Genomic DNA, 27,940 nt, shown 5'->3' on the forward strand with positions numbered 1-27,940 from the left:
GAAAACTACACTTGTCCATCTATTTATTAAGGAACATGTGTGAACCTCTATTAGACAATTTGAAGGTGAAATCTAATGAAAATCTGGTATGATTCATAAAGAAACGTGGTTCACGTTCAAACACCATCATTAAAGGTCCAAAAAATAAACATGTTAACATGGGGTACATTACAAAAAATAATTGAAAAAAAAAACAATCATGGGTTGCATTAGCATTTATTGTCAGTTTCAACCAAACTCCAGGTAAACCCTTTATTTAACATGCAAAACAATACAGGTCCAAACATACAGGCATTACTCTGCCTGCTCCAGTACATGCACTATATATACAGTCCATAAATGAGAAAGCAGCAATCATTCCATTTTATAGGCAGTCAACAGGTCATACGGAGTGGGTGACCTACACAGAGTAATACTGGTTTGTATTCTTTGTAACATAGAAAACAGGAAGGTGAGATCCTTCCAGTCAATGAAATATAGTTTTGTTCCAAGGCATCTTTGTTCAAAATCAGTGTCAAGTGCTTATTAGTAGTGACTAGTAGTAGTCAATAGTAGTAGTCAATAGAACGCATAAGATAGGAAATCAGGAAGGTTTTGGGGTGGGGTTTTTTTTATCTTAATTAGTTACTGATGGACCCCATCAAATCTGATGAGCCGATTGGCCTGATTGCATCATTTTATAAAGTTCAAATATGTAAACCTCAAATGCAAAGTTGCAACCATGAGTTGAACTATAAAGCACTACTAATTTCAGACTAGACTACTGAAGGACTATGGGGAGGGTATAAAAAGAAGAGATGTCATCATAGGCGCCTACTATTGTTGGGGGGCTGGGGGGCATTACCGTGTCATACAGCATGCCTAAATAAGCTGACTTTATTCATACAAAATGGGTATACCACACCGTTCTTGATGCAATACCGCAATGGTGCCATAAATATTTTCAAGTTCACAAACATCTGCTTGTAAACTGAGAAAACTGGAAAAATGTTCAAGGTGCATGTTTTTTTTTACGGGTCCATGGTGCGTGGCCATTGACACTGACAATACAGATCTAGAAAGTATAGATCTAGTCTTAGTGTTTTAGATGCAAAAATGTAACCGAACTTCTTCATGTTTTTATTATTCTGCAGAAATAAGGCATAGATATTGGACCTTCCACCTGAATACTGTCAAGGAGAATAATATAAAGAATCTCCATAAACATATTTTTCATAGTCTGACTAGTTATTAGATCTTGAGGTAAACCATTATCGGTGCTGCAGGCTCCAACATACCCACAGAGTTGGCACCTATGGATGTCATCGTATGCATCTCAACAAATCTTATACAACGTGAACAACACCAGATCATGCATTGGTTTTTCTCATGGAAACTTGCAATATAATAGCACTAGAAAGTCTTGAGGTCATTCTACCATGTAGAAGTGTGTGCTTTCTTTTTCACTTACACACGTCGGGGCTTGGGCTGCAGTTGTAAACAGTTGTAGTGCGAGTGGGTGGAGATGTAAAGAGTTTTGGAATAGGACAGTTGTCTCTTCTTTGTCATGCAGGGCAGGTTGTAGATAGGGAGGCGGTGGTGAGTCAGGGTGGGTGCAGAGCAGCAATCTTAATCACTGGTGTCGTGGTTCTCGTTGAGGAGGGTGTGCCAGCGTTCAATCTTCTTGTCTTTGTTCTTCAGACACTCGTACCAATGCTTCAGACGCTCTCCTTTAGCAGAGATGCCCAGCTGGCAACCTCCTGTCAAGGGGTTGAAGGCATTGAAAAAGATGTGTTTGATAAACATGTTCATCTCCTTCTATGTTATTCAGTATTAACAGACACTGAGGAATTACATTTCTGATAATATTTTTCATATGCTTACAGTTATCCTTACTTTACATTCTCTCTATCACTACTAAATGATACATTTGTGGCTGGTTCTTTGGTCAAGATGGAGCATTCATTTTGTTTTATTTAGCCTATGCAAAATGTCTGTTTGGGACATTTTCTGGAGAAATAAAATGTCGTAGTCCCAAATAAATACCACTCTGTTGAAAGCAGGATTTCACATAAATATGTGACAAGCTCATGCTGGGTACATAAGTAAATGTTTATTTAAAATGTATTTAATGCATAAATGTTCTTGATAATGTACTGTAAATGATATAGATTTATTGCCTTTTACAAAAAAGGAAAAATAGAAAGTGCTGTTATTTTATATTTTCAGATCATCTTGTGTAGCTTAAGCTTTGTTAACCTTTTAAGAATATAGTAAAATATCATTATAGCAACCTGATCATCATAAAAACATAGAGACAAAAAAACAGCAATTCAAATAAAAGCAATTAGAGAAAAGAACATGTGTGAATGCCATGTCTTTATGTACTCAATAAATGTCAAGAGGGGGTCAAGCAGGTCAGCCAATTAAAAAGAAGCAATGAGTGCTGCCTCTGTTCTCAACAATGTAGTCATTAGATTTGCCAATGTCGTAGTCCCAAACTGAAATGTCCAGTGTCTTCTTTGCCAGTTCTGCATGTTTAATTTCATAGCTAAACTCCTGTAAAATAGCCACATGTAGGCCTCATTAATTAAATAAATTTCATATATTTACATTTATTTAAATAAATACATTTATAAAAAACATACATCAATGGCAGCTTCTAACCTCATTAAACTCAGGGTTCAAGGTCTTCTTCTTGATCTGTGTCTTATTCTTAGCCTTCTTTCCCATGTCAGGCTTCAGGCATCTGTATATAGAAGCACAGGCAGCAAATGATAAATTATGATAAAAGCATATTAAGTCACCTTAAATTGTTATTTACTGGATTCATTTAGGTTTTTGCAAGATAATCGATCTTATATCGAGAGAACTTTCAAAGCTCAGCCTTATTCTCAAGCAATTTAAAAATTTGCCCACCAGGAACATTGTTGCACCAATTGTCTATGTTTGGCTAGGAATGAGGCCAACAGTGCGTCTCTCTGTTACTGCAGAAGCTATTTTGCTTAGATAAAAGAGGAACACTCCCTGTGTGATGCAGGTAAAATCATTGATATGAAAAAAGCTATTAATGTACTCACATTCATCAATACATGTGTTAGGATGCATTAATGAAAGTGTAAATGCATGTAAGAGTGGATAAATGAGCATGATAACTCACATTTTGACGAAGGGGTCTGAATACCCATTTGCCTCCATAGCAGCAAGGTGAACACAGCGAACAACCCGAACAATCAGCCGACTCAGCTGAGAGTTGTACGTCAGAGAGATTAGGATCCGGCCCTTCTCCTCCACATCTGCTCCATCTTTTACAGACTGATAAATAGAAAAAAGAAAGGAAGAATTTTTTTTTTTTTACTGTATAATACCTGTATATATATATATCATTCATTTATTCTCCTTGTACCTCATCCTCATAAAGAGCAATGCCTCGTGCTCCACCAGCTGTAGCAGTTCTCTTTGTCTGAGAGAGACAGTATGAGAGTTATGAAAGGTAAAGTGGGTAAACGGGTTATCTCATTCATTTTCATAGTAGATGCTCCATATGCATGTATTTCATTTGACTTGTTTCAAATCTATATTTTGGTTATGGGTCTCAACTAGGCCTGTCCCAAACGATTATTTTCTAAATGATTCATCTAGTGATTATTTTTTCGGTGCATCGATGAATCTAACGTTTCCTTTTTCTTAATCAGTTGGATTAAGTAATCCCACATTAATTGACTAATATAGTTATTTATAAATTCTAAATTTGTGGCAACGCAATTGATGATGTCGACAGGTGAGGACAGCTCTAGTCTCAACACAAACATGAAAAAATAAAATATATTCAATACATATACAGTATGTATTCATGGTTGGCGCGTGACCTGACACCTCCAAGGCTGTGGAGTTTTCATGCTTTCCCCTGTTTTGACGCTGGTTTCCTTCAGGTTCTCCGGTTTCCTCTCGGCATCCACAAGCACGCACACTAATTGAATTGTTGACTATATTGACTGTAGGTATGAGCGTGTGATTGGATGGTGTGTTGGTGTGTGTGCACCCTGCCCTGGTTGAATCCCCAGTAACAGCCATGACCCTGAGTAACAGCACTACACGGTTAAGGAAAGTGTGTTCATGAAGTCAGTGCTTGTGTGTTTGTGTGTTCTTGTACATTTGAAAGTTTTAGCTTTACTGTTGTGAGCTTAGTGGGTACCTTCTGAGGTTTAAAGGTATGGCTAGTTTGCATATAATTCACTATCTGTTGGCTGTGTGTAGTGGTGACTCACAGGAATCACTCTCTCCAGACAGACATTGAAGTTCTTCTTCTGGTTCATCTTCAGCTTCTTAAGGGCGACTCGGGTTTCTCCGATGAACTCCTTATGTCCAAACTTGTCCTCATCGCACACAGACAGCCTGCAGTGGAGACATTTGGGATACAGTCAGCCCCACCCCACACCTCCTGTCACCTGAGCCACCCTGAGAGCGAGCTCACGGATCTCCCTACCTCAGGGTTTTACGCTGCATGTCCTCATCTGTGATCCCGTGATACACAAGAATCTCATTCCAGGTGGGGTTTCTGGTGTTGCGTAGGGTCTTTGTGCGTAGCTTGGATGACTGCAAGTGGATAATTTGGTGATAATTTGGGAATTTAAAGTTTAACATAACTTTAACATAACTTTAACTATAAACACACTAAATTAGAAGATTATAAAAATATATCTGCAATGATTTGGCTGTGGTGGCCTTCGGGGCAGCGGTTAAGGAAGTGGCCCCGTAATCAGAAGGTTGCCGGTTCCAATCCTGATCCGCCAAGGTGCCAATGAGGTGCTATTGAGCAAAGGACAACAACTACAACAACAACATTTATTTCTTATATAGCCCAAAATCACATACAGTATGTCTCAATGGGCTTTGACAGGCCCTACAGTTGACACCCCCCACACTTGACCCTTCTGCACACAAGGAAAAACTCCACACAAAAAAAACTCTAGGAGAGAGAAAAAAAAAAGAAAGGAAGAAACCTTGGGAAGGAGTGATACAGAGAGGGACCCCCTTCCAGGGTAGAGTGAGCCAGCAAATGGTGTCAGTGCAGGGTTATCTAAAGTGAAGTGATTGTCACATGTGATACACAGCAGCACAGCACACGATGCACACAGTGAAATTTGTCCTCTGCATTTAACCCATCACCCTGAGTGAGCAGTGGGCAGCCATGACAAGCACCCGGGGAGCAGTGTGTGGGGACGGTGCTTTGCTCAGTGGTACCTCAGTGGCACCTTGGCAGATCAGGAATCGAACCAGCAACCTTCTGATTACAGGGCTGCTTCCTTAACCGCTAGGCCACCACTGTTGGGGATGATATAATAATAAGTCCTACAGTTGTAGGGTTGGAGAAGTCCAGAATGTAGTCCAGTGTCATGGTCTAGATTACGTGTCCATAATGATGTTACTGGTCCACTTGAAGATCCTTGAAGCGGTGGTGGTGGCTGTGGTGACCCTCTGGTTTGTTTCATGGTATGTCCTTGTTTAGCAGTTGTCAGGAAGTGAAGTGAAATGAGGGTCTAGGATTTTAACAAAAAGCCAGAGAAAACAGATAGGTTTTGAGATTGGATTTAAACACTGAGATAGTGTCTGAGTCCCGGACACTGACAGGCAGGCCGTTCCACTACTGCGGAGCTCTACAGGAGAAGGATCTGCTCCCAGCTGTGACCTTCTGTACTTTTGGTACCAGTAGTGACCCCCGCACCCATTGATCGAAGGGGGCGTGGCGGTTCGTAAAGAACCAAAAGTTCCCTCAGGTATTGCGGGGCGGGACCATTTAGAGCTTTATAGGTCAAAAGTAGGATTTTGTAGTCAATCCTAAATTTGATGGGTAACCAGTGCAGTGATTGTAAGACTGGGGTGATGTGGTCAAATTTCCTAGTTCTAGTTAGAACTCTGGCTGCAGCATTCTGAACTAGCTGGAGTTTACTCATGCACCTACTAGAGCATCCAGACAGTAATGCATTGCAGTAATCTAACCTTGATGTAATAAATGCATGGACCAACTTTTCTGCATCATGCATTGAAATGATATTTCTTATTTTTGCAATATTTCTAAGGTGAAAGAATGCTATCCTAGTAACATTATCTACGTGCAAATTGAATGAGAGACCTGCATCAATGATGACACCTAGATCCTTTACTTCAATACTTGGTGAGATAGAAAGGCTATCCAGGGTTATGATGTAGTCAGCCATCTTATGCCTGGCTGCTTGAGGCCCAAGTACAAGCGCTTCTGTCCTGTCAGGGTTTAACAGGAGAAAGTTGGTGAGCATCCACTGTCTAATGTCCTTCAGACAATTCTCTATTTTGTTCAGCTGCTGCCTCTGATCTGGCATTGCTGACAGATACAGCTGTGTGTCGTCAGCATAGCAACGAAAGCTAATACCGTGTTTGCGGATGACGTCACCTAAAGGTAACATGTATAGCGAAAAAAGTAACGGACAGAACCTTGTGGAACACCAAACTCTACTTTACTATGTGAAGACGAAACACCATTGATGTCCACAAACTGATATCGGTTGGTCAAATATGATCTGAACCATTCAAGGGCTGTTCCCTTAATCCCAACAAAATTCTCTAACCTGGCAAGGAGAATAGCGTGATCAATAGTGTCAAACGCTGCACTCAGATCAAGCAGGACAAGCAGCGAGATGCGTCCCTGATCAGAGGCCAACAGCAGGTCACTTTAACCAGTGCTGTCTCAGTGCTATGATGAGATCTAAATCCCGATTGATATACTTCATGGATATTGTTACAGTCTAGGCATGTGCTCAGCTGCTGGGCTACGACTTTTTCCAAGATTTTTGATATAAACGGGAGGTTGGATATCGGTCTATAATTTGATTGCGATCAAGATCAGGCTTTTTAATCAGGGGTCTAATGACTGCTACCTTGAACGAACTTGGTACGTGGCCGATACTAAGCGACGAGTTAACAATTTTGAGGGTAGAATTTATAATATCGGGTGTTATTTGCTACAAATTCGTTTTGTTTTAACCAAGTTTCGGTCAGGCACAGCACATCGAACCCCTGATCTGTAATAATTTCATTGACAATGAGCGTTTTAGGTGTGAGAGATCTAACATTTAATAATCCTATTATTAAATCGGGGGTGCTGGTGGTACGTTCAGAAGGAGTGATAGTAACGGGTAGTATGTTCCTGAAACAGACACCCCGCCCAGCCCGTGGAACAGACACAGTGTCAGCATATTATTGAGTTTTATTATTAATGTTTCTTGTAGAATCTCTTGTTTTAATAGAGCGAGGTAAAGACACAGTGACAATATTGTACACGCTGGGTGGCGACTCTACGCAGATGGCAGACACTCGGTTTAGCCGGTCTGTCTGCTGCCTGGTCTCGGCTCTGGCGAGTCAGTTTTGTTTTTTGGTTCTAAGACTATGAGCTAAATTTTTAAGACAACTGAGTGGCGCCCGCCCAGTTGGGGTGGATGCCGTCTCGCCCAAAAAGACCAGGCTTCCCCCTAAATGTTGGCCAGTTATTAATAAAACCCACTTTATTTTTTGGACACCACTCCGACAACCAGCGATTTATGTCGAGGAGCAGCTACAGATCTCGTCGCTACGCCGAAACTGCGGTAATGGGCCAGAGCATGTTACTTTATCCGACATCGTTTTAGCCAGTTCAAGCATCTCTATAAAAGTATCTTTAGTTATTTCCGACTGGCGTAGCCGGACGTCGTAGCGCCGACGTGAATCGCTATACTGGAGTACCTGCGGTTACAGGGTTTTATTCGCTGGTGCCGCTATCCTCACGTTTCTAACTATAGAGTCGCCAATGACGAGAGCCGGTGGACTGTAGGACCCAGCGGATGCCTCGCTGAGGGGGGAGAAGCGGTTCTGAACGCGGACCGGTGTGTGGTGCCCAGGTGGTGGGGGAGCTTGGCGGGAAGCTCGCTTGCGTGATTTACGCCGAGCCGTCACCCAAGTGCCCTGCTGTCCGGAGGGCGCTACTGGTACCGGCGCCGGGGTAGACACACTCACCGGCTGACTGGGCTGGTGCGCGTCCGGAACTAGAAAGGAGTCAATTAAGACTTCTGTTTCCCTAATTAAATATAAATTTCGGATGCGCTCCTCTAGCTCGGTTTTTTCTCCGCCATTTCAACTAGTCTCCTACACTTCCCACAGGTGAAATCCTCACTACTGACGGAGTTCGTCAAGCTGTACATTTCACACACTGCACATGGGATAAGCGAGGGAGCCATAATTTACGTTTTTGGTGAATATAACAAAGAGTGAAAAATTTAAGAGGGTCTGAATACTTTCCGTACCCTCTGTAGGTGGTGGAATGAACTTCCCCTAGATGTTCAAGCAGTGACTGGGGGCTTTAAACAAAGGCTAAACACCCATTAAAAAGTCTTCCTTTTTGTTCTTATTCTACATGCTATATATGGAAAAAAAGATTTGACTGATGAGATTTTCACTGATAGTGACTTCAAAGCAAAAGCCATCACAGCACCTGTCAAATGCTGTAAATATAATGGAAATTTCCTAAACAGCCCTGCGTTGAGTCCCCACGTCCACCAGGTGGCACCAAATGCAGCCTCTGTCACTCTCTTTCTCCCTCAGGACTGGTTAACTGTAGTTACCTTGCTGGCTCCAGGCAGCAGGTGCAGTTTGACGTAGGGGTCAGCCAGACCATTGGAGTCCATCGGCTTCAGACCCTGCAGATGGAGCACCAGTTTAAATTGGGTTTGTATGTGCTTTTTCACGCCTTATTTCTGTTTACATTATTAAAACCCCTTTATGTTTAACATGGCACGCACGGGTCTCTTCATCCCTCACCGATGTGGCATGACATTTACAATGACAATCTATTAATAATTTATAATCTATAAATCTACAATTGTAAGATTTAATGAGATCAATATATAAAGTATATCCCACAGCAGTGATGGCACAAAATGGGTTCAATAAACAAACAAATAAATAAACAAACAAATAAACTAATGTCATAGTAAACATAAGAATGTATGCTTTTTGCATGAATATTGTTCCTGCTCTCTTACTTTTCCTTCAGTGAAGGCTGCTGTTGTCCTGGTCATACAGAAGGCTGAACTCCAGAGCTCCCAAAGTGGCTGAAAGAAGCACAGAGATGATCCAAAACATTTACAATGGAAAACACAATGGGAGTTCCATGGTGTGTCAAATCTCCTCAAACTTTATATGTATTGGAAATCCAGTTTAATAAGAGCAAAAATAGGCCACTGTGTTCACACCGAAAGTCAATTACAAAAGAGTCACTAAAGGAAAACTAGATTACAGCAATGGGTCAGACCCTAATCAGAAAACAATCATTTAGGGCATAAAAGCTCAAAATAACACAAGGTAGAAACTGGCCGGTCACATCACATCACAGCTAAAACTATTTACAAATGATCTGTTCAAGAATACATTTCTAATAAAATACCTATTTACTGCTTCTGTCAGGAAAAATGTCATTATATTCTAATTCTAATTTTATTTGTCACATATATAATCATACTGTCAAGTTCATGACGAGGCAGGTGTACGGAGAGGAGGACGAAGAGTGACGAGAAGACAAGGAATGAAGGACGCAATCACCTGACATCACGAAACCGGGGTTTAATGGCACAAGACAGGGGAGACATCCGAGACGTTGACACTGGTGAACATGGAACATAACTTTAAAGACCTGACGGAGAACAGAAACGAACAGGGCAGCTTTATACAATTAACACAGGTGAAAACGATTAGGGAAGATTTCACATGACAACAGTCATGTGACACATACATGGTATGATATGCAGTGACACATACATGGTATGATAACAACAGTGACACATACATGGTATGATATGCAGTGAAATGCTTTAGCGACTGCTACAGACCACAGTATTGCAAGTATACAATGAACCAAATATTACAAACATAACAAAATATTACACTTTTATGTCTTTAACATTAAACAAAATATATGTAACAGGTAGGGTGAAGGTGTGCAAATAAGTGTACATTTTCACTTAGGGGCGTAATCACTTTTGTTGCAAGCAGTTTGGACATTGTAGTCTGTGTGTTATTTTGAGGGCGGAGCAAACTGACAAGCTGTACATTGTTTACTTTACATTTACAGCGTCACATCTTCAGTGTTTTACCAAGGAAAGATATAATAAAATATTTTCATATTCAAACCGCAAACTTCTGATAATGGATCCCAGCAACACTGTAACTTCCAGTCATCCTCCTCACTTCAATGAGGAAGTGGGGTTTGTGACAGCTGTCAATCACCAATATGTTTACCTCAGATTTTTTGTTACATTATTATAGTTCAATTCCTCTTCTACATTACATTTTCAATTATATTGAATTCATAGATGATCACTATGCTGCCCTCGCTCTGGGTTTTCTAGTCTCCACCAGCTAGACAGCGAGATAACAATGCTCCAATAAACAGACTTGTATTTGCTTTTCTGTGCTGATTTATTGAAGAATGGCCTCTGACCATTGCCTTCTCTATGACCATCGTAAAACTGAAAAAATACAAATGTGACGATCAGCTAAATAACATAGCAAATTAGCTCGTTACATGCGCACAGCAAACTAATACAAAATACACATTTCTAACAAAACAAAAAGAAATTGCTTATCTCGTCATAACCAATACTTACAGACAAATCTTGTCCAAAGCAACAACATTCTTGCTCAATACGGGAATGCTTCGGCACTATGTTCCGCCATCTAAGTTCTTATTCTCCCGTTTTCAGAGTAACCAAAAATAATATTACGAGACAGCCACTAGAGGGAGCTATAGGCCAACTTACTGCCTGCACAAGGCAGAATACTCCCCACCTAGTACAATATAATTGTGCTACTTAAATGTAACCTTTTACATGAACATTTGAACAGTTAAAACAGTGTACAGGTCTAGTAACCTTATTTATCATCTGCTAAAAGCAAAACCATATCAGCAATGGGTCTCAAAAACACTTTTACATTGCCGTCTTTAACAACCTTCACTTCTGCTTTTCGAACCTTATTGTCCTTGCTCTCAAAGGTTCTCACAACCTTTCCCATAGACCAGTCATTTCTATGTGTGAGAGCATCTTTCAATAACACAATGTCACCAACATTTATGTTTGGCTTATCATCAGTCCATTTTCTTCTTTGCTGTAAAGTCAAAAGGTATTCACTTTTCCACTGTTTCCAAAAAGAGTCTGCCAGACACTGCACTTGCTTCCATTGCTTTGTGTAGAGGTCTGGAGGTGCAAAGCTTCCTGTTGGTGCAGATACTGCATTAGTCTTTTGGGTAAGAAGCATTGCTGGAGTTAGGAGGTTTGGATTGTCTGGGTCTGTTGACACTGGTACGAGTGGTCTTGCATTCAAAATTGCCATTACTTCCGCCATGAATGTACTCAACACTTCATGTGTGAGTTGAATGTGTGCAGCTTTCAAAAGAATTCCATCGAGGATGCGCCTAGCAACCCCAATGAGTCTCTCCCATGATCCACCCATATGTGAGGAATGTGGGGAGTTAAACAGCCATGTGCATCCTTTCTCCTGTAGGTAAGAGTTTAGTCCTGTGTCCTGGTAATCAATTTTCAGCTCATTGCATGCTCCAACAAAATTTGTTCCTCTATCAGAACGGAGTATTTGAGCTGGACCACGAATGCTGAAAAACCTTCTTAGAGCATTAATAAAGCTGGATGTTGACATTGATTCAATGAGCTCAATGAGTACAGCTCTTGTAGACATGCAGGTGAAAAGTACAGCCCAGCGTTTACTGTCTGCAGTTCCTCCTCTAGTACGACGTGTAGTAACTGTCCAGGGACCAAAGACGTCCAGCCCTACACTTGTGAATGGTGGCATGGGTAACAGCCGGTCAACAGGTAAATCTGCCATTTTTTGTGTCTGCAATTGTCCTCTAAGTTTTCGACAGAGAACACACTTGAAAATGACAGAAGAGACAAGACGTTTACTGCCGATAATCCAAAATCCAGCTGCTCTGAGCGCTCCTTCTGTTATATGACGCCCCTGATGCGCCACCTTGTCATGATAGTATCTAACAAGAAGGACAGCTACATGATGAGCATTAGGGATGATGAGTGGATGTTTCTCATCTTTAGTTAGGTTAGCAAGTACCAAGCGCCCTCCTATTCTGAGGAGTCCTTCGTCATCAATGACAGGATTTAACTTCCTGAGACAACTTTGTTTTGGAAGTGGCTGGTCTGCGTTTATGCATCTGTACTCGTCTTTGAATGTTTCATTTTGTACTGTGTGAATGATAAACTTAGCAGCTTTAGACACTTCATCTACTGTGTTAGTATTATTAAAACACTTCCAACCTTTACTTTCTGTGTCTGTTTTCTTGAATGATGCCGCCACACGTTTTAGTGATGCAATAGTGTTGCATAATCTCATCCATTGAGAGAATCTTTCAAAACGACATGGCTCTAGCTGGTCTGATCTCTGCGTCTATGCCAGGGTCGATCAGAGCAAAGGTGTCACAGTAAGATGTCTCTGTGTCATGTTGCGTCAAAAAAGAAGGACCACTGAACCAGTTGGTGGAAGCTAATGTGGAAGCCGCAATCGGTCTGGTAGCTTTGTCCGCTGGATTGTCGCTTGTAGGTATGTAAACCCACTGTGCTGGATGTGTGGTCTTTCTGATTCTGCTCACTCGGTTAGCAACGTAAGTGTAGAACCTTCTTGTGTTGTTGTGTATATAACCAAGGACGATTTTACTATCCGTGAAAAATCTAACAGTATCCAGTTCAATGTCCATCTCATCTCTGATCCGCTCGTACATCTCTACAGCTAAAACCGCTGCACATAACTCTAATCTAGGGACAGTGTGGGCAGGTCGGGGGGCTACTTTGGACTTGCCCATGATAAAACCTGTATGACACTGACCTTCACTTTCGAGAGCTCTCAGATATGCCACTGCTCCTATGGCCATGGTGGAGGCATCTGAAAATATGCACAGCTCCTTTTTCACTGCAGTAGCCTGTGAGAATGGAAGATAACACCTTGGTATCTGTAGCTGCTCAAGATCCTTCAATGAGTCCCTCCATTTGTTCCATTCCTCTTCTCTATCCACAGGAAGAGGTTCATCCCAGTCCTCTTGCCCTGTAGATAGTTCACGGAGAAGAGCTTTTCCCTGCATTGTGATGGGTGACACGAAACCTAGAGGATCGTATAAACTGTTCACAATGGCCAAGACACCTCTCCTGGTGAATGGTTTTTGTTCAGTAGTGACATGGAAGGTAAAGCAGTCATTTTCAAGGTTCCACAGTACCCCTAAACTCCTTTGCAAGGGTATGTTGTCCTTTTCTACATCCAAGTCTTTTAGATCCTTTGCTCTCTCTGCAGCAGGAAATGCTTCCACTACTTTATGGTCATTAGAAGCTATTTTGTGTAGCTTTAGGTTTGATTGCGCCAGCATGCTTTGCGCACTTGTGAGGACCTTGATAGCTTCTTCTGCTGTTTCTGTGGACGCAAGGCCATCGTCCACATAAAAGTGTCGCATGACAAACTGCTTTGCATCATGTCCATGCTCCTTTTCTCCCTCGACTGCAGCACGCCTCATGCAGTGAATAGCTACAGCTGGAGAGGGGCTGTTTCCAAACACATGAACCTTCATCCTATAGTCACAAATGCCTTTCTTAGGATCATTGTCTTCATACCAAAGGAATCTTAAATAGTCCCTATGATCCTTTCTCACTTCAAAACAATAAAACATTTGCTGTACATCAGCTGAAAACGCTACAGGCTCCTTCCTGAAACGCATAAGGACACCTAGTAGTGTATTGTTTAAGTCGGGTCCACTTAACAATACCTTGTTAAGGGAATGTCCTTCAAACTCTGCACTTGAGTCAAACACAACTCTCAACTGGTCTGGTTTCTGAGGGTGGTACACACCGAAGGATGGTAAGTACCAGTGTTCTTTGTCTGAGTCCAAAGGAGGTGCGAGCTCCGCATGGTCATTGTCCAGCATGTTTTGAATGAACTCTATGTACTGTCTTGTCATTTCTGGGTTGCGATCCAGTGTTTTTCTGAGGCACTGGAGGCGTTTAAGTGCTTGCATTCTGTTACTTGGAAGCTGTGGTCTCGGACAGCGAAATGGCAAAGGTGCCACCCAGCTATTACCTTCGTTTTGATACACTTCCTTTTCCATAATATCAATGAAGTCCTTGTCGTCTGCTGACAGAGCCGGTTTGTCATCATCTGTTGTTGTGTGAAAAACCATTTCTCCAAGTTGGTTAGCGTTGTTTTGAGGGGTAGATGTGGTACTACACTGGTATTTGTAACCACCTGACTCCTCGATCTGGAACGTGTTAGGGCATGGGCAGAGATAAGAAGCACGGCCGTTCTGAAGAACATGTGTTTTGAGAACCTTCACATTAGTTGGTTTATGCATCTTCCCCATGCAGACTTCCCCAACTATAACCCAGCCTAAATCTAGACGCTGTGCGTAAGGCATGTTGTGTGGCCCATTGATTTTCTCTCTCACCTTGTGTACCTGTATAATGTCTCTTCCCAAGAGCAATAGAATAGGTACTTGTTCTTCTACAGGAGGTACCTTTTCATCTATCTTCTGCAAGTGTGGAAACTTCATAGCAACTTGTGGAGATGGGATCTCTGTTCTGTCATCTGGAATCATGTCACATTCGATCAGATTTGGAAGTGGGAGCTTAACTCTGCCGTCTACTGACTCAATCACAAAGTTAGATGCTGTTCTTCCAAAATTATCCGACATTCCTGAGCATGTTCTGAGTTTGTAGGTGCTTGAGTATGTCTTCATATTGAAAAGCTCAAAAAACTGAGACTTAGCTAGTGACTTGTTACTTTGTTCATCAAGCACTGCGTACATCTTTTTTGCCTGTTCTCTTTTGCCGTCTGGATAGACTAACACAGGGCTTATTTTTGAGCAGGAATGTGGTCTATCTGCATCACCACATATTTCTGTGCATTTAGAAATGACTGAGACATTCAAATTATCCTGTGTCTCCCCACCATCCTCTTTATTGGCCTCAGAACTCTCAACTGGAGCAGGGGGTGGACCTGGATGCAGCACTGCCAAGTGTCTGTCGCTGCCACACTCCGTGCATTTTATTTGCACCCTGCAATCCCTTGCTAAATGCTGAGTAGAGCCACAACATTTAAAACAAATTCTGTTGTCCTTTAAAAATGTCTTACGCTCGTCCATGGGTTTTGCTCTGAAGCTTTTACACTTCTTAAGTGGATGAGGCTTCTTATGTATAGGGCACAACTTGTCTGGACTCTCTGTAAGCACACTGTGTCAGGATCCGGTCCGAAATGGGGGTTACTCTGGTCCGGATCGTTTCATTGTTGTCCTGTGTAATGTTCCCTAATCGTTTTCACCTGTGTTAATTGTATAAAGCTGCCCTGTTCGTTTCTGTCCGCTGTCAGGTCTTTGAAGTTATGTTCCATGTTCACCAGTGTCTATGTCTCGGATGTCTCCCCTGTCCTGTGATTCACTAATTAAACCCCTGTTCCGTGATGTCAGGTGAAAGCGTCCTTCATTCCTCGTCACTCCTCGTCCTCCTCTCCGTTCACCCACCGCGTCATGCCCGCATGGACGTGACACACTGTACCTATTTTGAGCTCCACTAGCTTCCGTAGGGATGTCTGTTTTGTGTACATTAATCACTTGCCTGTTGCTGTCTTTAAAGCTTTTCTCTCTTCTGAAGTTGGTGTTAGCAGGAGGTATGATGACAAAACTTGGGTCATTTCTTATTTTGGCTTGTTGTCTTACAAACTTTGAAAAGGTGCTGAAAGGGGGAAAGGCGACTCTGTATTCCTCCTTGTACTTTGCTCCTGTTGCAATCCATTTTTCCTGTAATCCATATGGTAATTTGTCCACAATGGGGTTGACTCCGCGAGCCGTGTCCAAATACGAAAGTCCCGGTAGGTATCCTCCATCTTTTGCACATTCAATTTCCTGCAAAACGTCACCCAACTCTCTTAACTTTGTGTTGTCTTTGCTGTTGAGTTTAGGAAACTGATCAATCTTTTTTAGCAGTGCATTTTCCACTACCTCAGGAGATCCGTAACATTCTTCGAGTCTTTGCCACACAAGGTCGAGAGCTGCTGCTGGGTTGAACACGTGTGCTGAGCGAACTCTTTTGGCCTGCTGACCAGACTCAACTCCAAGCCACTTAATCATAACATCTAACTCTTCTTGAGGTGTAACCTGCAAATCTTTAATAGCATTTTGTAATGACGCCTTCCATGCCCAGTAGTTCTCTGGTTGGTCATCAAACTGCAAGGGTCCTGTACTTAACATTTCTCTCCGTGTCAAGTACCTTGTAATGTCCTGTACACCCTGTGTCTGCTGATGTGTGAAAAGTGTCGTACGGATACAGTTTGGGGGGATTCAGTCTCCCTTTCTGCTGTGTTTGGTCCTCCACTTTGATCCCGACCTTCTCTGCCGTGTGAGAGCTGTTATTTTTCATTACTGTGTACATATCCTTTTCAGTTTGCTCATGCGCAGCTTTGTGACGGGTGGATGGATCAACTTGCAATGCGAATCCTTCATAGCAAATGTCTGAATGTTTTTGTACGTACTCTGCTGTGCGTTGTACTGGACCGACAGGTGTTCCCTCTATATCCCGACTCAGTACACTTTTTGAGAGAGCCTCCTCCTCTTCATAAACTGCAGCCTCAGCTTCAGCAACTGCAACAGCTTTTTCACAACTCAAAACATGTAAATGAGCCTCAAGTTCTGTTTTCTGTTTCATTATGGCTGCTTCTTTTTCTGAATATGCTAACTGTGCACGTGCAGCTACTGCCTTTGCCCGTGCTTTTAGTGCTGCAGAACTTGTTGTGGAACGTTTGGATGCATGCGAGCGAGAAGACCTTGACTGTGTGTCTGTGTTACTCGCGTTATCCAATTGTTCTGTTTCCATTTGGTCTTGTGTTTTTTCCTCTTCTAGAAAAGCCAAGCCATATTGATTCCCCGATCGTAGGCTCATGGTTGGTGTGCTGGATATCTCCTCCTGGTTGTGCTCGTTGCGCTAGTTGTCTTTTTACTATGCTGCCCTCGCTCTGGGTTTTCTAGTCTCCACCAGCTAGACAGCGAGATAACGATGCTCCAATAAACAGACTTGTATTTGCTTTTCTGTGCTGATTTATTGAAGAATGGCCTCTGACCATTGCCTTCTCTATGACCATCGTAAAACTGAAAAAATACAAATGTGACGATCAGCTAAATAACATAGCAAATTAGCTCGTTACATGCGCACAGCAAACTAATACAAAATACACATTTCTAACGCTACTAATATACAAATAATTATATCGTAAACACAAAACAAAAAGAAAGTGCTTATCTCGTCATAACCAATACTTACAGACAAATCTTGTCCAAAGCAACAACATTCTTGCTCAATACGGGAATGCTTCGGCACTATGTTCCGCCATCTAAGTTCTTATTCTCCCGTTTTCAGAGTAACCAAAAATAATATTACGAGACAGCCACTAGAGGGAGCTATAGGCCAACTTACTGCCTGCACAAGGCAGAATAATCACACTGGATTAAAGATTCCATTGACGTATTTAATTCACATTTAGTCAGTGGTGCAGGTAGCCCAGTGGGTTTGTTGTAACTGTAATATTTTGGGTCAAATCAGTGGAGGGCTATATTTAGGGTTCGACAGAATTGTTCCAATGTTCATAAGAAATCATAGAGCATACAATTCTACAAAAAGTGTTAAATGTTAATATGCTAAAGTATATGATTGAATTTATCATTATATAAGAATTATCAATTGTGGAAAAAGTACTGAAAATGTAAAAGTGTCTTTACCTTGCATAATACAGCACTTTTATTCTACTTTTAGGCGGTATAAATGTACAAACTGTGTTCAGACCACCCCATAAAACATTTTAAGCACAGTTGGCAACAGAAGCACCAAATTCTGAATTGTATGGTACAATAAAAATGGAAAAGAAAACCCAAAGTATCCAAAACTGTGAAAATGTTCAACAACTCCTTATTAACAAGCTTCTTGTTTTTCCTACATCAAAGATTAATATACAGATTAATATATTTGCTGGTCTTAAGCTCATCATTCGCTGATGACCACATTGTTGTGTCTGTAGGGTGTCATATTAAAAAATACAGTCCTGCTTTATGTTACATAAGGGAACATAATTGCTGAACATATTTTCTTTGAATAACTTCTGTTTAAAGAGAAGTAGCACTGTGTCAAGACAATAATATAGAACATAACCATATAACCATGGTTTATCTAAGATGCAAGCAATTTTGTTAATGCATTTGAACAAATGCTGATCAAATATTGATTTACCTCAACCATTTGTTTAAGACAAATTGTGCAACAATAACAGAAATACAATCGTGTTCTCCATCTGCAGACTTTTGCTTGTAGGAGATCTTTCCTTAGTTTACAGAGTTGGGAGAGACCAACACCCAGTTTTTCAACATGAACATTATAGACACTTTCACTTTTTAGACAGCATTATGTGTGCGATTTACGCTTTTTAAATAGTCCCTTCCTGAACACTTTCTGTTGGGTACTGCTGTACAGTAAGGGCTGGCAGAGGTGATATAAGAATAAGAGTCAGTAAGCAAAGTTACAGTCTGTTCCCTGTTTCCCAGCTCTCCCAGACACATGTATGAGGGTTTATGCTCCCGAGCTACGGAAGCCCAGGTGTGAAAACACACACACATTATATGCTGTGCTGCTACTATCTTGCTGACTCCAAACCCTTATGTTAAATTTCTGTTTAAAATGTTGTCTTCTGTTCTATAATGTGTTAGACTTGTCTGTGAGATTCAGCAGACCACTGTAACCCTTTTTTATCGAAAGTTAACATTTCTTCTCCTGTTGGCCACGCTCGCTTCGGTCATTTTGCCTAAACAAAAGTGGATGTTGTTATTCTGTTCAATAAAAAAACCTTGATCTAGTCAGAATGAGTTCAATAAGTTCTATAATGTCATATTTTAATCTGTGCATGGCATAGAGAAGAACCACATCAATGTTTTTATTTAATAATTCGGATTAATGAAAGATTTTTGAAAAAAATTATCTCATCTTTTACAAACGCTCAGTCAGGTTGTGGTCATAGGGTAAGCAATACATTAAAACAATGCAACACAATGAAGAACTCAAAGAAGAAAATTACAATGATTTTTATTTCCAACATTCACTTTAAAAGTATTTGTAAAAGCTTCACTATATCATAACAAAATATGATAAACAAATGAAATAAAAGAAGAAACTGTGACTGCTGCTATATAAAGGACAGAAAAAAGGGGAAACCCACCAACACTCCCTAAAGTGAACTCATCTTCCAAACATCAAGTCCAAAAGAAGACAATAAAGTCATAACGGTGGCTCTGAAACAGCTTTTTACAAGACATATAGCAGCAGTAGCCCACCACACCAAGAAAAGATCTGCTGATGTGTAGCAGACTGCTATGAGCAGGAGGAAATGCCACCACTATGTCTTCACTGGAGTCTTGTAGAGTAGAACTGCATTTGTCACAAACCTGACCCCCCAATCAACATTTTCATTAAGTCAAATAATCACCATATTAATTCATTAAAAGTAAAGTGATCATGGGTGGCACGACTGAGGGCTGATGGGAGAAGGAAGCGCACAGATGGTACATCTGGGAAAGGGGAGTCATTTAGTGACACAAAAAAAAAACGGCACAACGGATGGAAACGGATGGATCAGGACTGCATAATCTGCCGCATGGGCATCTGCTGTGACGGACCCGTGGCCCTGGGACATCATACTACCCTCCACTCAAGGGTGCAGCTCTGATGGCAGCGACAACCACAGGGCTCCGGGACTGCTGTAGTTGGTGGTCCTCCCTGGCACTGAAGGACCCGGAACCTCCGGATGCTGTCCTGTCATGTGACATAGCAGCGGCTCCTGCTCCACGGGACACCTGACATATGTCTGGTGTGTCTGTGTTCTCCTGCAGGGTAATGGCTGATCAGACACTGCAGGCTGTGGCGTGAGTGTGGTGGACACCCGGAAAAAGCTCTACCGGCCCGCTTAGAGTGGTTGAAGTACAGGGAGCAGTCATAGGATGCTGAAGATGGCATGGCACGACTGCAGTGACCAGGCAGAGGGCAGGATGCTGCGCTACTGACGATTGTGGGCGTGCAATGGTGGTAGTAGGCGACCCCTGTGGACTCCTCTCGAGTGGTGGTGGTAGGCGTGAGCAAGGAGCAGGTTGCCAGGAGGGGGTGATGTTCTCTGCTGTGGGCTGGAGTGCTGATACAGTGCTGTTGCCTGCGGGGGAACATCAGTGCAGAAGGAGAATGAGTTTACGATTAACGCAGGAGAGGCGGGGTTACCTCAAAGCAGGACCGACATCGCAGCATCTGGCTGGCAACAATCTATCGCATGCTTTGTCCAGCACTCCACCGGATCGCAAAACTCCTCCTCGCTCTCACCATCTTCATGCACCAGGGCCCACACCACACTGGCGACAATTCAGGAAGGGCACTGTGGGAGGTACAGACCCTACACTGTTCAGACACCAGCTCGCGTTGTCCTCACTCTCGTTGCTGTCTGTGTCATCCGCATCAACAGGGAGGCTTCACAGCAGGACGCAGAGGTCCTCGCCCGACATCTCGAACATGGTGGGGGAGACGTCCTCCATGCCCACACCGATTCCTCGCCACTGTCATTGGCCTCCTCGTCGCCCTGCCAACTCACCTGCAGATCGTTCCACTTCCAGGAGAGCCAAAACAAAGGAAACAGGATACAAATGGAAACTAACTCACAGGCGTGAGGCACTAGGCCAGGAACATAAACAAACACAATGTCCACATTAATGCAGCAAAGATGTCTGCATGCTGCTTCACAGGTTTTATGAAGTCCCGATACATTAAGACCAATTGGTGTCAGCTGGGATAGATCAGGACTCCATAAACAGCTGTGACGGCCCCATGGCCCCGGTACGTCACAATGGGAGCTCATATATAATCCAGTGATTGCTCTGTAAAAGACAAATCACAAATTCCTGTTCATGAAGAGCATTTTTATATTACATGTATTATATTATTTATTATAAGGTATTTTATGTCATATTATATGATGTAATTATATAATAAAGAACAGACAGATCAAAATTAAAAACAACAATGTTTAGGGCAAATCAATTATTCAACCCAGGCCAGGATTCGAACCCGGTATTTCCACCACAAAGGTGAATGTGTTACCAATACACCACCAGGGTTTTTGGTTTGGTTTGCCAATTCATACTGGTTCACAGAACAACCAGTAGATTGACTAAATTTAGGTGCCAATTTAAACTAATTATAACTCAATTTTGGCTTGGAAAGCAGTGAAAGTTTAAAAAAACGATAGGATAAAAGGATGAAGAGGGAATTAGTTAATTTTGTGGAATGGGTAAAATTGCAAAAAGAGTAGAGGAAAGAACATAAAGAGTGTAATGCTAATGCTAGCATGCTAAAATTAAAAAATGCTAACTGGGCCTGGCCACAATGCGTCACATGAAATCAGATGAGGTTTGGAGCATGTTCAAAAATTAAACATGTTACGGAGGATGAATAGCAGAGACGGAAAGAAAAAAGGAGGAGTGGAGAAGAAGGAATTAAGAGAAAGAGGTTAAATGCGGTTGAACTGGTTAAACTGGTGAATAGTTGAAATATGTGGTGGTTGAAAGGCTGAAAGTGTTATCATTGTTGCTCTGTAAAATGGAATAATAATAATAAGAAGAAGAAGAAATAGAAAAAGAAGATTTTGGGTTTTCCAAGCCTAAATTGGAAATAATGTTTTGAATGTACTGAGTGTGGGAAACCGGAGTACCCGGAGAAAAACCCACGTGAACACGGGCAGTGCGCGCAAACTCCACACAGAAAGAACCCGGGCCAGGACTAGAACCCAGTTTCTTTCTATAAGGCAGCAGCTCCAAGCACTGTACTACCGTGTCACTAGAACAGAACACGTAAACAAAAAGACATCATATCAATTATATCACATATTACTAAATAACTATTACAAACCTAGCTTACCTCTCACTTACTTACCCATTACTTGGGCCAAATTTAAGGGTAGTGCCAGTGGTCAGCCAGTACGCTGCAGATCCTGGACGCCTCTTCTTGCTTTCGCTGGGCCTCTCTCTTCATGTCTTCTCACTCTGATATGATGCTGGACGATGTGAGGCGAGAAGGCGGTTGCCTCCCAGATGAAAAGCACACAGCACTTGGTGGATTCGACTTTTCCATCTTTGTGCTGAAGAGACAGACCAGGGGGTAACTTAATAACTATTATAAGCTAACTTACTACATATAACTAAATAACTATAACTACCTCACTTGCTACATACTACTTACTAACTATTACAACCTATCTTACTAAATCTAACTTAATAACTATTACTACTTACCTAACTAGATACTACCTATTATGATCTAACTTACTACATATAAATTAATAACTATTACAACCTAACTTAATGCATTTTTCTAAACAACTATTACAAACCTAAATTACTACATATTACCTAACTTACCTCTCACTTACTTCCCCATTATTTAGGCCAAACGTAAGGGTAGTGCCAGCGGTCAGCCAGTACGCTGCAGTCTATCCCATTACGAGTGATCCTGGACGCCTCTTCTCGCTGCTGCTGAGCTTCTCTCTTCATGTCTTCTCGCTCCTCCCAGATGAAAAGCACACAGCACTGGGTGGATTTGTCTTTTCCATCTGATTAACAGTAACATGTAAGACAAGATATCTTAATGACAATCAGGCTTAATGACCAAAAATGACTTAAAAAAATTATTGGTATCATTCATTTGTTCAAGAAAACACCACAAAACACATGTGAAGTTTTACCCTCAGTCGGCTCGTCCAGGTCCGAGCGCCCAGTAGATACACAGCAGCAGGACGCTGAACTGGGTCTGGACCGATCGTTGTCCTCTTGCTGCTGTTGATTCCTGCATGTCCTGGTCCTCTTGCTGCAGAACTGGGTGGAATCAGCTTTTCCATCCAACTGCTGTAGAGACAGACCAGGGGGTAACTTACTAACTATTATAACCTAACTATACATATAACTAACCAACTATTACTTCCTAACTTACTACATACTATTATTATCTAACTTATTACATATAGCTTAATAACTATTATGGCCTAACTTACTACATATCTCCTAACTTACCTCTCACTTCCTTCCCCATTAATTAGGCCAAACGTAAGGGTAGTGCCAGCGGTCAGCCAGTACGCTGCAGTCTATCCCATTACGAGTGATCCTGGCCGCCTCTTCTCGCTGCTGCTGAGCTTCTCTCTTCTTGTCTTCTCGCTCTGATATCATGCTGGTCGACATGAGGCGAGAAGGGGGTTTCCTCCCAGATGGAAAGCACACAGGTGGATTCGGCTTTTCCATCTGTGTGCTAAAGAGACGGACCAGCTTGTCCCGGGGCAGCTGGGTCCAGGTGGTGGTGGGGTCTGGCTGCGTCCCGGTGGCCTTCATGCCTGCCTCTGGTGAACTGGTCACAGCGGTGACAGGCAGAGGCAGCATGGTGGATGTTCCAGGCTGGGGTCTTCTGTAAGGACAGCTCGTCTTGTCTCTGCCTGACAAGGTGCCTGGACTGGTCCTCCTGGCTGCAGTGTAGGGGAGAGGCGGCTTGGCTGCGGTGCCTGTCAGGGGCAGCTTGGTCAACGTGTTGACCTGTGACATTCCGGCCTTGGGGTGTCGCTGGGGCTTCCTGGCTGCAGGGTGTCGCTCCAACTTCTTCGCCCTTTTTGATGGTTGGGGCATTGGCTCAATCAAAATAGCCAAACCTTCAACAGAGACAAGATTTACCACGAGTGTAAAATCTACAACAGTAACGTGTAAGACTTAACAAGATAACTGGGAATTATGCGCTTGTTAAAATTGTCGTTTACTTTAAATCTGAGCTGATTCTGAAATCTTTACATTAATTATAATGCATGTTGGGATGGAAAACACTGATTCTTGAAACTTTAGCAAAAACATGTCCTACTAAGAAAAGTGGCCATTATGTTAGAAATTAAAAACATTTTCATGAATAAAAATAATCAGGGTATCTTTTGCACATTTGTGAGGCTTCTTTTCTAGGTGTACTAAAAAAATATATTAATTTAAATTATTATATGCTGGCCACTGCTGACAAAATCAGATAACAAGATGACAATCTTCTCAAACCCACATTATCGTCACCACCGTCAGATATTTATAAAAAGCAATAAAATCAGGCAACTACAAAGTCAACTACATTCCTGAGGACCCATTTTCAAACATTCAGCTCTAGAGCAGGGTTCCTGTAAGGTCGCTTTTTCTCTTAAACTTGTTCATAATTTTGGACACAGCTACTTTCACAACCATAACATGTCAACACTGTCTGTTTTAAAAAAATATATATTAGATTAGATAATGACATTAATGTATACTGTTAAAGAAGAGGTCTGAAGAAGCAAAAGAAGGCAAACTATATTTATAATGTGAAAAACTTATGCATATCATGTGAAAGACTAGGTTTTTGTCCCCAGCGTCAGTCGTCACTACTGTCAGGTTTGGTGGTGGTGACAAAAATCTCCAAAATTTGACAGTGGTGACAAAAATCTCCAAATGGTCCTCAGCAGAGTATAGAGTATCATTAATTAAAACACCACAAAAACACATGAAGTTTTACCCTCAGTCACTTTCGTCCAGGTCCGAGCGCCCAGTAGATACGCAGCAGCAGGACGCTGAACTGGGTCTGGGCTGACCGCTGTCCTCTTGCTGCTGTTGGTTCCTGGATGTCGCTGCTCCCTCGTGATCCTGGCCGCCTCTTCTCGCTGCTGCTGAGCTTCTCTCTTCATGCCTGCCTCTGGTGAACTGGTCACAGGGGTGACAGGCAGAGGCAGCATGGTGGATGTTCCAGGCTGGGGTCTTCTGTAAGGACAGCTCGTCTTGTTTCTGCCTGACAAGGTGCTTGGACTGGTCCTCCTGGTTGCAGTGTAGGGGAGAGGCGGCTTGGCTGCGGTGCCTGTCAGGGGCAGCTTGGTCATCCCGGCCTTGGGGTGTCGCTGGGGCTTCCTGGCTGCAGGGTGTCGCTCCAACTTCTTCGGCCTTTTTGCTGGTAGGGGCATTGGCTCAATCAAAATAGCCAAACCTTCAACAGAGACAATAACAAGATTTACCACGAGTGTAAAATCTACAATAGTAACATGTAAGACTTAGTTAACAAGATTTACTTGAATTATTTGCTTGTTTACTTTAAAACTGTGCTGATTCTGAAATCTTCACAATCACCTCACTTTCACAAAACTCAACTGAAAGGGATCAGTGGTTTTTATCATTAATCAAGAAAACACAAAAAAACATGCAAAGTTTTACCCTCAGTCGGTTTAGTCCAGGCCCGAGCACCCAGTAGATACGCAGCCGCGCACCGCTGAACTGGGTCTGGGCCGACCGTCGTCTTCCTGCTGCTGTCGATTCCTGGATGTCCTGGTCCTCCTCGCTGCTCTGTCATGGTCTCCATCCGGATGAATATCGTAATCTGCTAACTTTGATCAGCTTCTATCTCTGTTTAAATTAAAACACAAACACGATGACGTCACTGGCCGGAGCACGTCGCTTTTTTTAAGTTCTTTAGTCACCACGTGATTTGTAGTGAGATTACATCTAGAAACCCTGAATTCACCTTCAAGTAAAAGGACACAGGCAAACACAGCAAACGACAGCCACACAACCAGACTACGAAATGATTTTATTTCATGTACTACTCGCTCACTACACCAAGTAGCTTCTCCTCGTTTTTCAAAATTGTGAAGGTGAAGCTGCCAAATATGCAAATTAACCGCGAATTAGCAGAAATACATAAATAAACGAGGATATCTGTGTGAATAGTCGTCTGAGAGTCTGTTGCTGCGAGTATAAACATATTCGCTCTGGAAAGAGCAGCTAAACCGATGTCGGCTGGATAAACGGAGACTATTTTAATTAGTAAAACATGGCGCCGGTCCCGCACTGAAGGGTTAGAGGTCACAAACCAGCCGGTCCACGCAAAAAATAACATTTTAACATTGTACTCCCTACTCACCAAAAACGATGTCGCTCCTCTCGGTCGCTTTACAGCTCTGAGAATCAACAAACTCCGTTTCCATGACAACGACGTTCTCGTCCGACGCGACGTGCGCGCAGCGCGAATCTAACATTAAACACGGAGGCGCTTATAAAACGCGACGGCGATTTTAAATAAAGCAAATAAGGATTTTATGTTAATTTGGTAATTTGATCAAGCTTCATTAAAGGAGTAATAAGAAGTAATACATGCAGTTAAATACTAAAACCAGTAATAAATAAACTTGTTGTAAAGTCCAGTTTTTAGAACAACTCAGTCGCCCAGTAATTGCTAGACAGGGTAGAAGCTATTTCGACTCGTGCACGCAGTGTTTCCTTCATAATGACATTTATTTTGATCAGGAAAATGTGAGGCCACCTCAATCACTTCGGCCTGTACAGGTAAGCTCACCGATGGAACTATTTTACCTGCTCATGCCCCTCTTAAGTATTTAACCCTTTTTATTCCCCCTCCTCACCTATTCCTGAATTATGGTGCGCTCTGAAAGCCGCTGTTTTGTCCGGTTTGCGCGTCTGAAGTGACAGCGTTAACCACGCCCACTTGTCGCGCTGAACCCCGCGACAAGAAGTGGGGTGTTTCACTGTATTACGTGACATTACACCGTAATGTGTGACTCTAGTGGCGCTGTGTCATGATGCGATTTTAAGTGGTGCTGGGACTGTCCCTGTAACTACTGGTTGTAAGTTCCTCTGGATCAGGGGATAGATGCTGTAAATGTAAAATGGCGCCAGCGTTTTTATAGCAGGGAAGTCGTGCTTTTAAAGTATACTGGCGACGATAATGTTTTGTGCGGAGAATGTACTCATATTTCGGGAAATATATCACCTGAACGTATAATGTGAGCTGAGCGCGGTGACTCCTTGCTTGTTTATGAATATTAACCTGTGATATTCCAGTCATAATTGCTCATATCGAAATGATGGGCTATTTTTTGTGATGAAATAAGACAAACATTGTTTTGTGTTTATTTAATGCTTCAGTAATATTAAATATGAATGGAGGATGAATGCCTCTGGAAAAATAAATATAACTGAACAGAAAAATCTTCTGCCTCTTTTTCTATTTGTAGCTGTGGCACATATCACTGTCGGTAGGGACGCACACAGGAACCCCCACAACTAGTCTCCTTAACCCCGTCTCCAGCCTGGCTCCTTGCTGCAGCGTGCACATCACCACGGTGACCAGATGCTTGCTACTTCTTCCCACCTGTTGCCGGTGCGGGCGCTGCCTGCTACTGAACTCTTTCACATACCTGCCCTGCTGCATGAGCATCAACATGGCAAACAGAAGTTGTTCCAGATCTGCCCCTGCCCTGTTTCCATGAAGCTCTGCCCACATGTATATTCACCCCACAGTCTGCTTCCAGCTCCAGCCCCATGTCAGTGAATGCACCCCCTGGATCGGCCTTGACAGTATGAACGAACCATAACAGGCTTTTTTTGTTTTTCATGAGATTAAGTTCAAATGTGATGTACAATCAGTAAATATATTATTTTTAAAAAATCATGAAATAAGTAAAAAATGAACAAACAACATGTTCAAAAACAGTTATTCTCTGCTGTGGAATAAAAGGTGTGCATTGCATTTTTGCACATAACTTTGGGTATTCCTGTGAACCCAGGAACCCTGCACCTTCCCTTTTTTATTATTACATTATTGGCCAGTGTGAAGTATTGGTCATGTGGACATCTTGGTTTGGAATGGGAGCCGTGGGCCCTTGTTTCCTCCTCTTCTCCTGTATCTGTTGAGAAATCCCACCACTGGTTCATACTTTCTTCCTGGCACTTTGAATTTCACAATCTGGTGGAGGGATGTATAGCCATGCAGAATGTAGTAGA

The 27,940-nt window shown here is 42.3% G+C and overlaps 1 protein-coding gene across 1 annotated transcript; it reads right to left on the minus strand.

The window, feature by feature from the left end:
- Positions 1 to 1,020: 1,020 nt before the first annotated feature.
- Positions 1,021 to 20,647, minus strand: LOC114798545 (rabphilin-3A-like). Its single transcript, XM_028994344.1, has 12 exons — positions 20,589 to 20,647; positions 20,357 to 20,467; positions 20,027 to 20,274; positions 9,038 to 9,098; positions 8,610 to 8,706; positions 4,466 to 4,575; positions 4,248 to 4,374; positions 3,386 to 3,442; positions 3,140 to 3,294; positions 2,647 to 2,728; positions 2,442 to 2,538; positions 1,021 to 1,739 (listed from the first exon to the last, which is right to left on the minus strand). Exons 1-12 carry the CDS (start codon positions 20,645 to 20,647, stop codon positions 1,609 to 1,611), a joined length of 1,335 nt encoding a protein of 444 aa, XP_028850177.1. The 3' UTR covers positions 1,021 to 1,608.
- Between the last annotated feature and the right edge of the window lie 7,293 nt (positions 20,648 to 27,940).

The sequence above is a fragment of the Denticeps clupeoides genome, chromosome 1 (genome assembly GCF_900700375.1).
Source record: "Denticeps clupeoides chromosome 1, fDenClu1.1, whole genome shotgun sequence".
Lineage (NCBI taxonomy): Eukaryota > Metazoa > Chordata > Actinopteri > Clupeiformes > Denticipitidae > Denticeps > Denticeps clupeoides.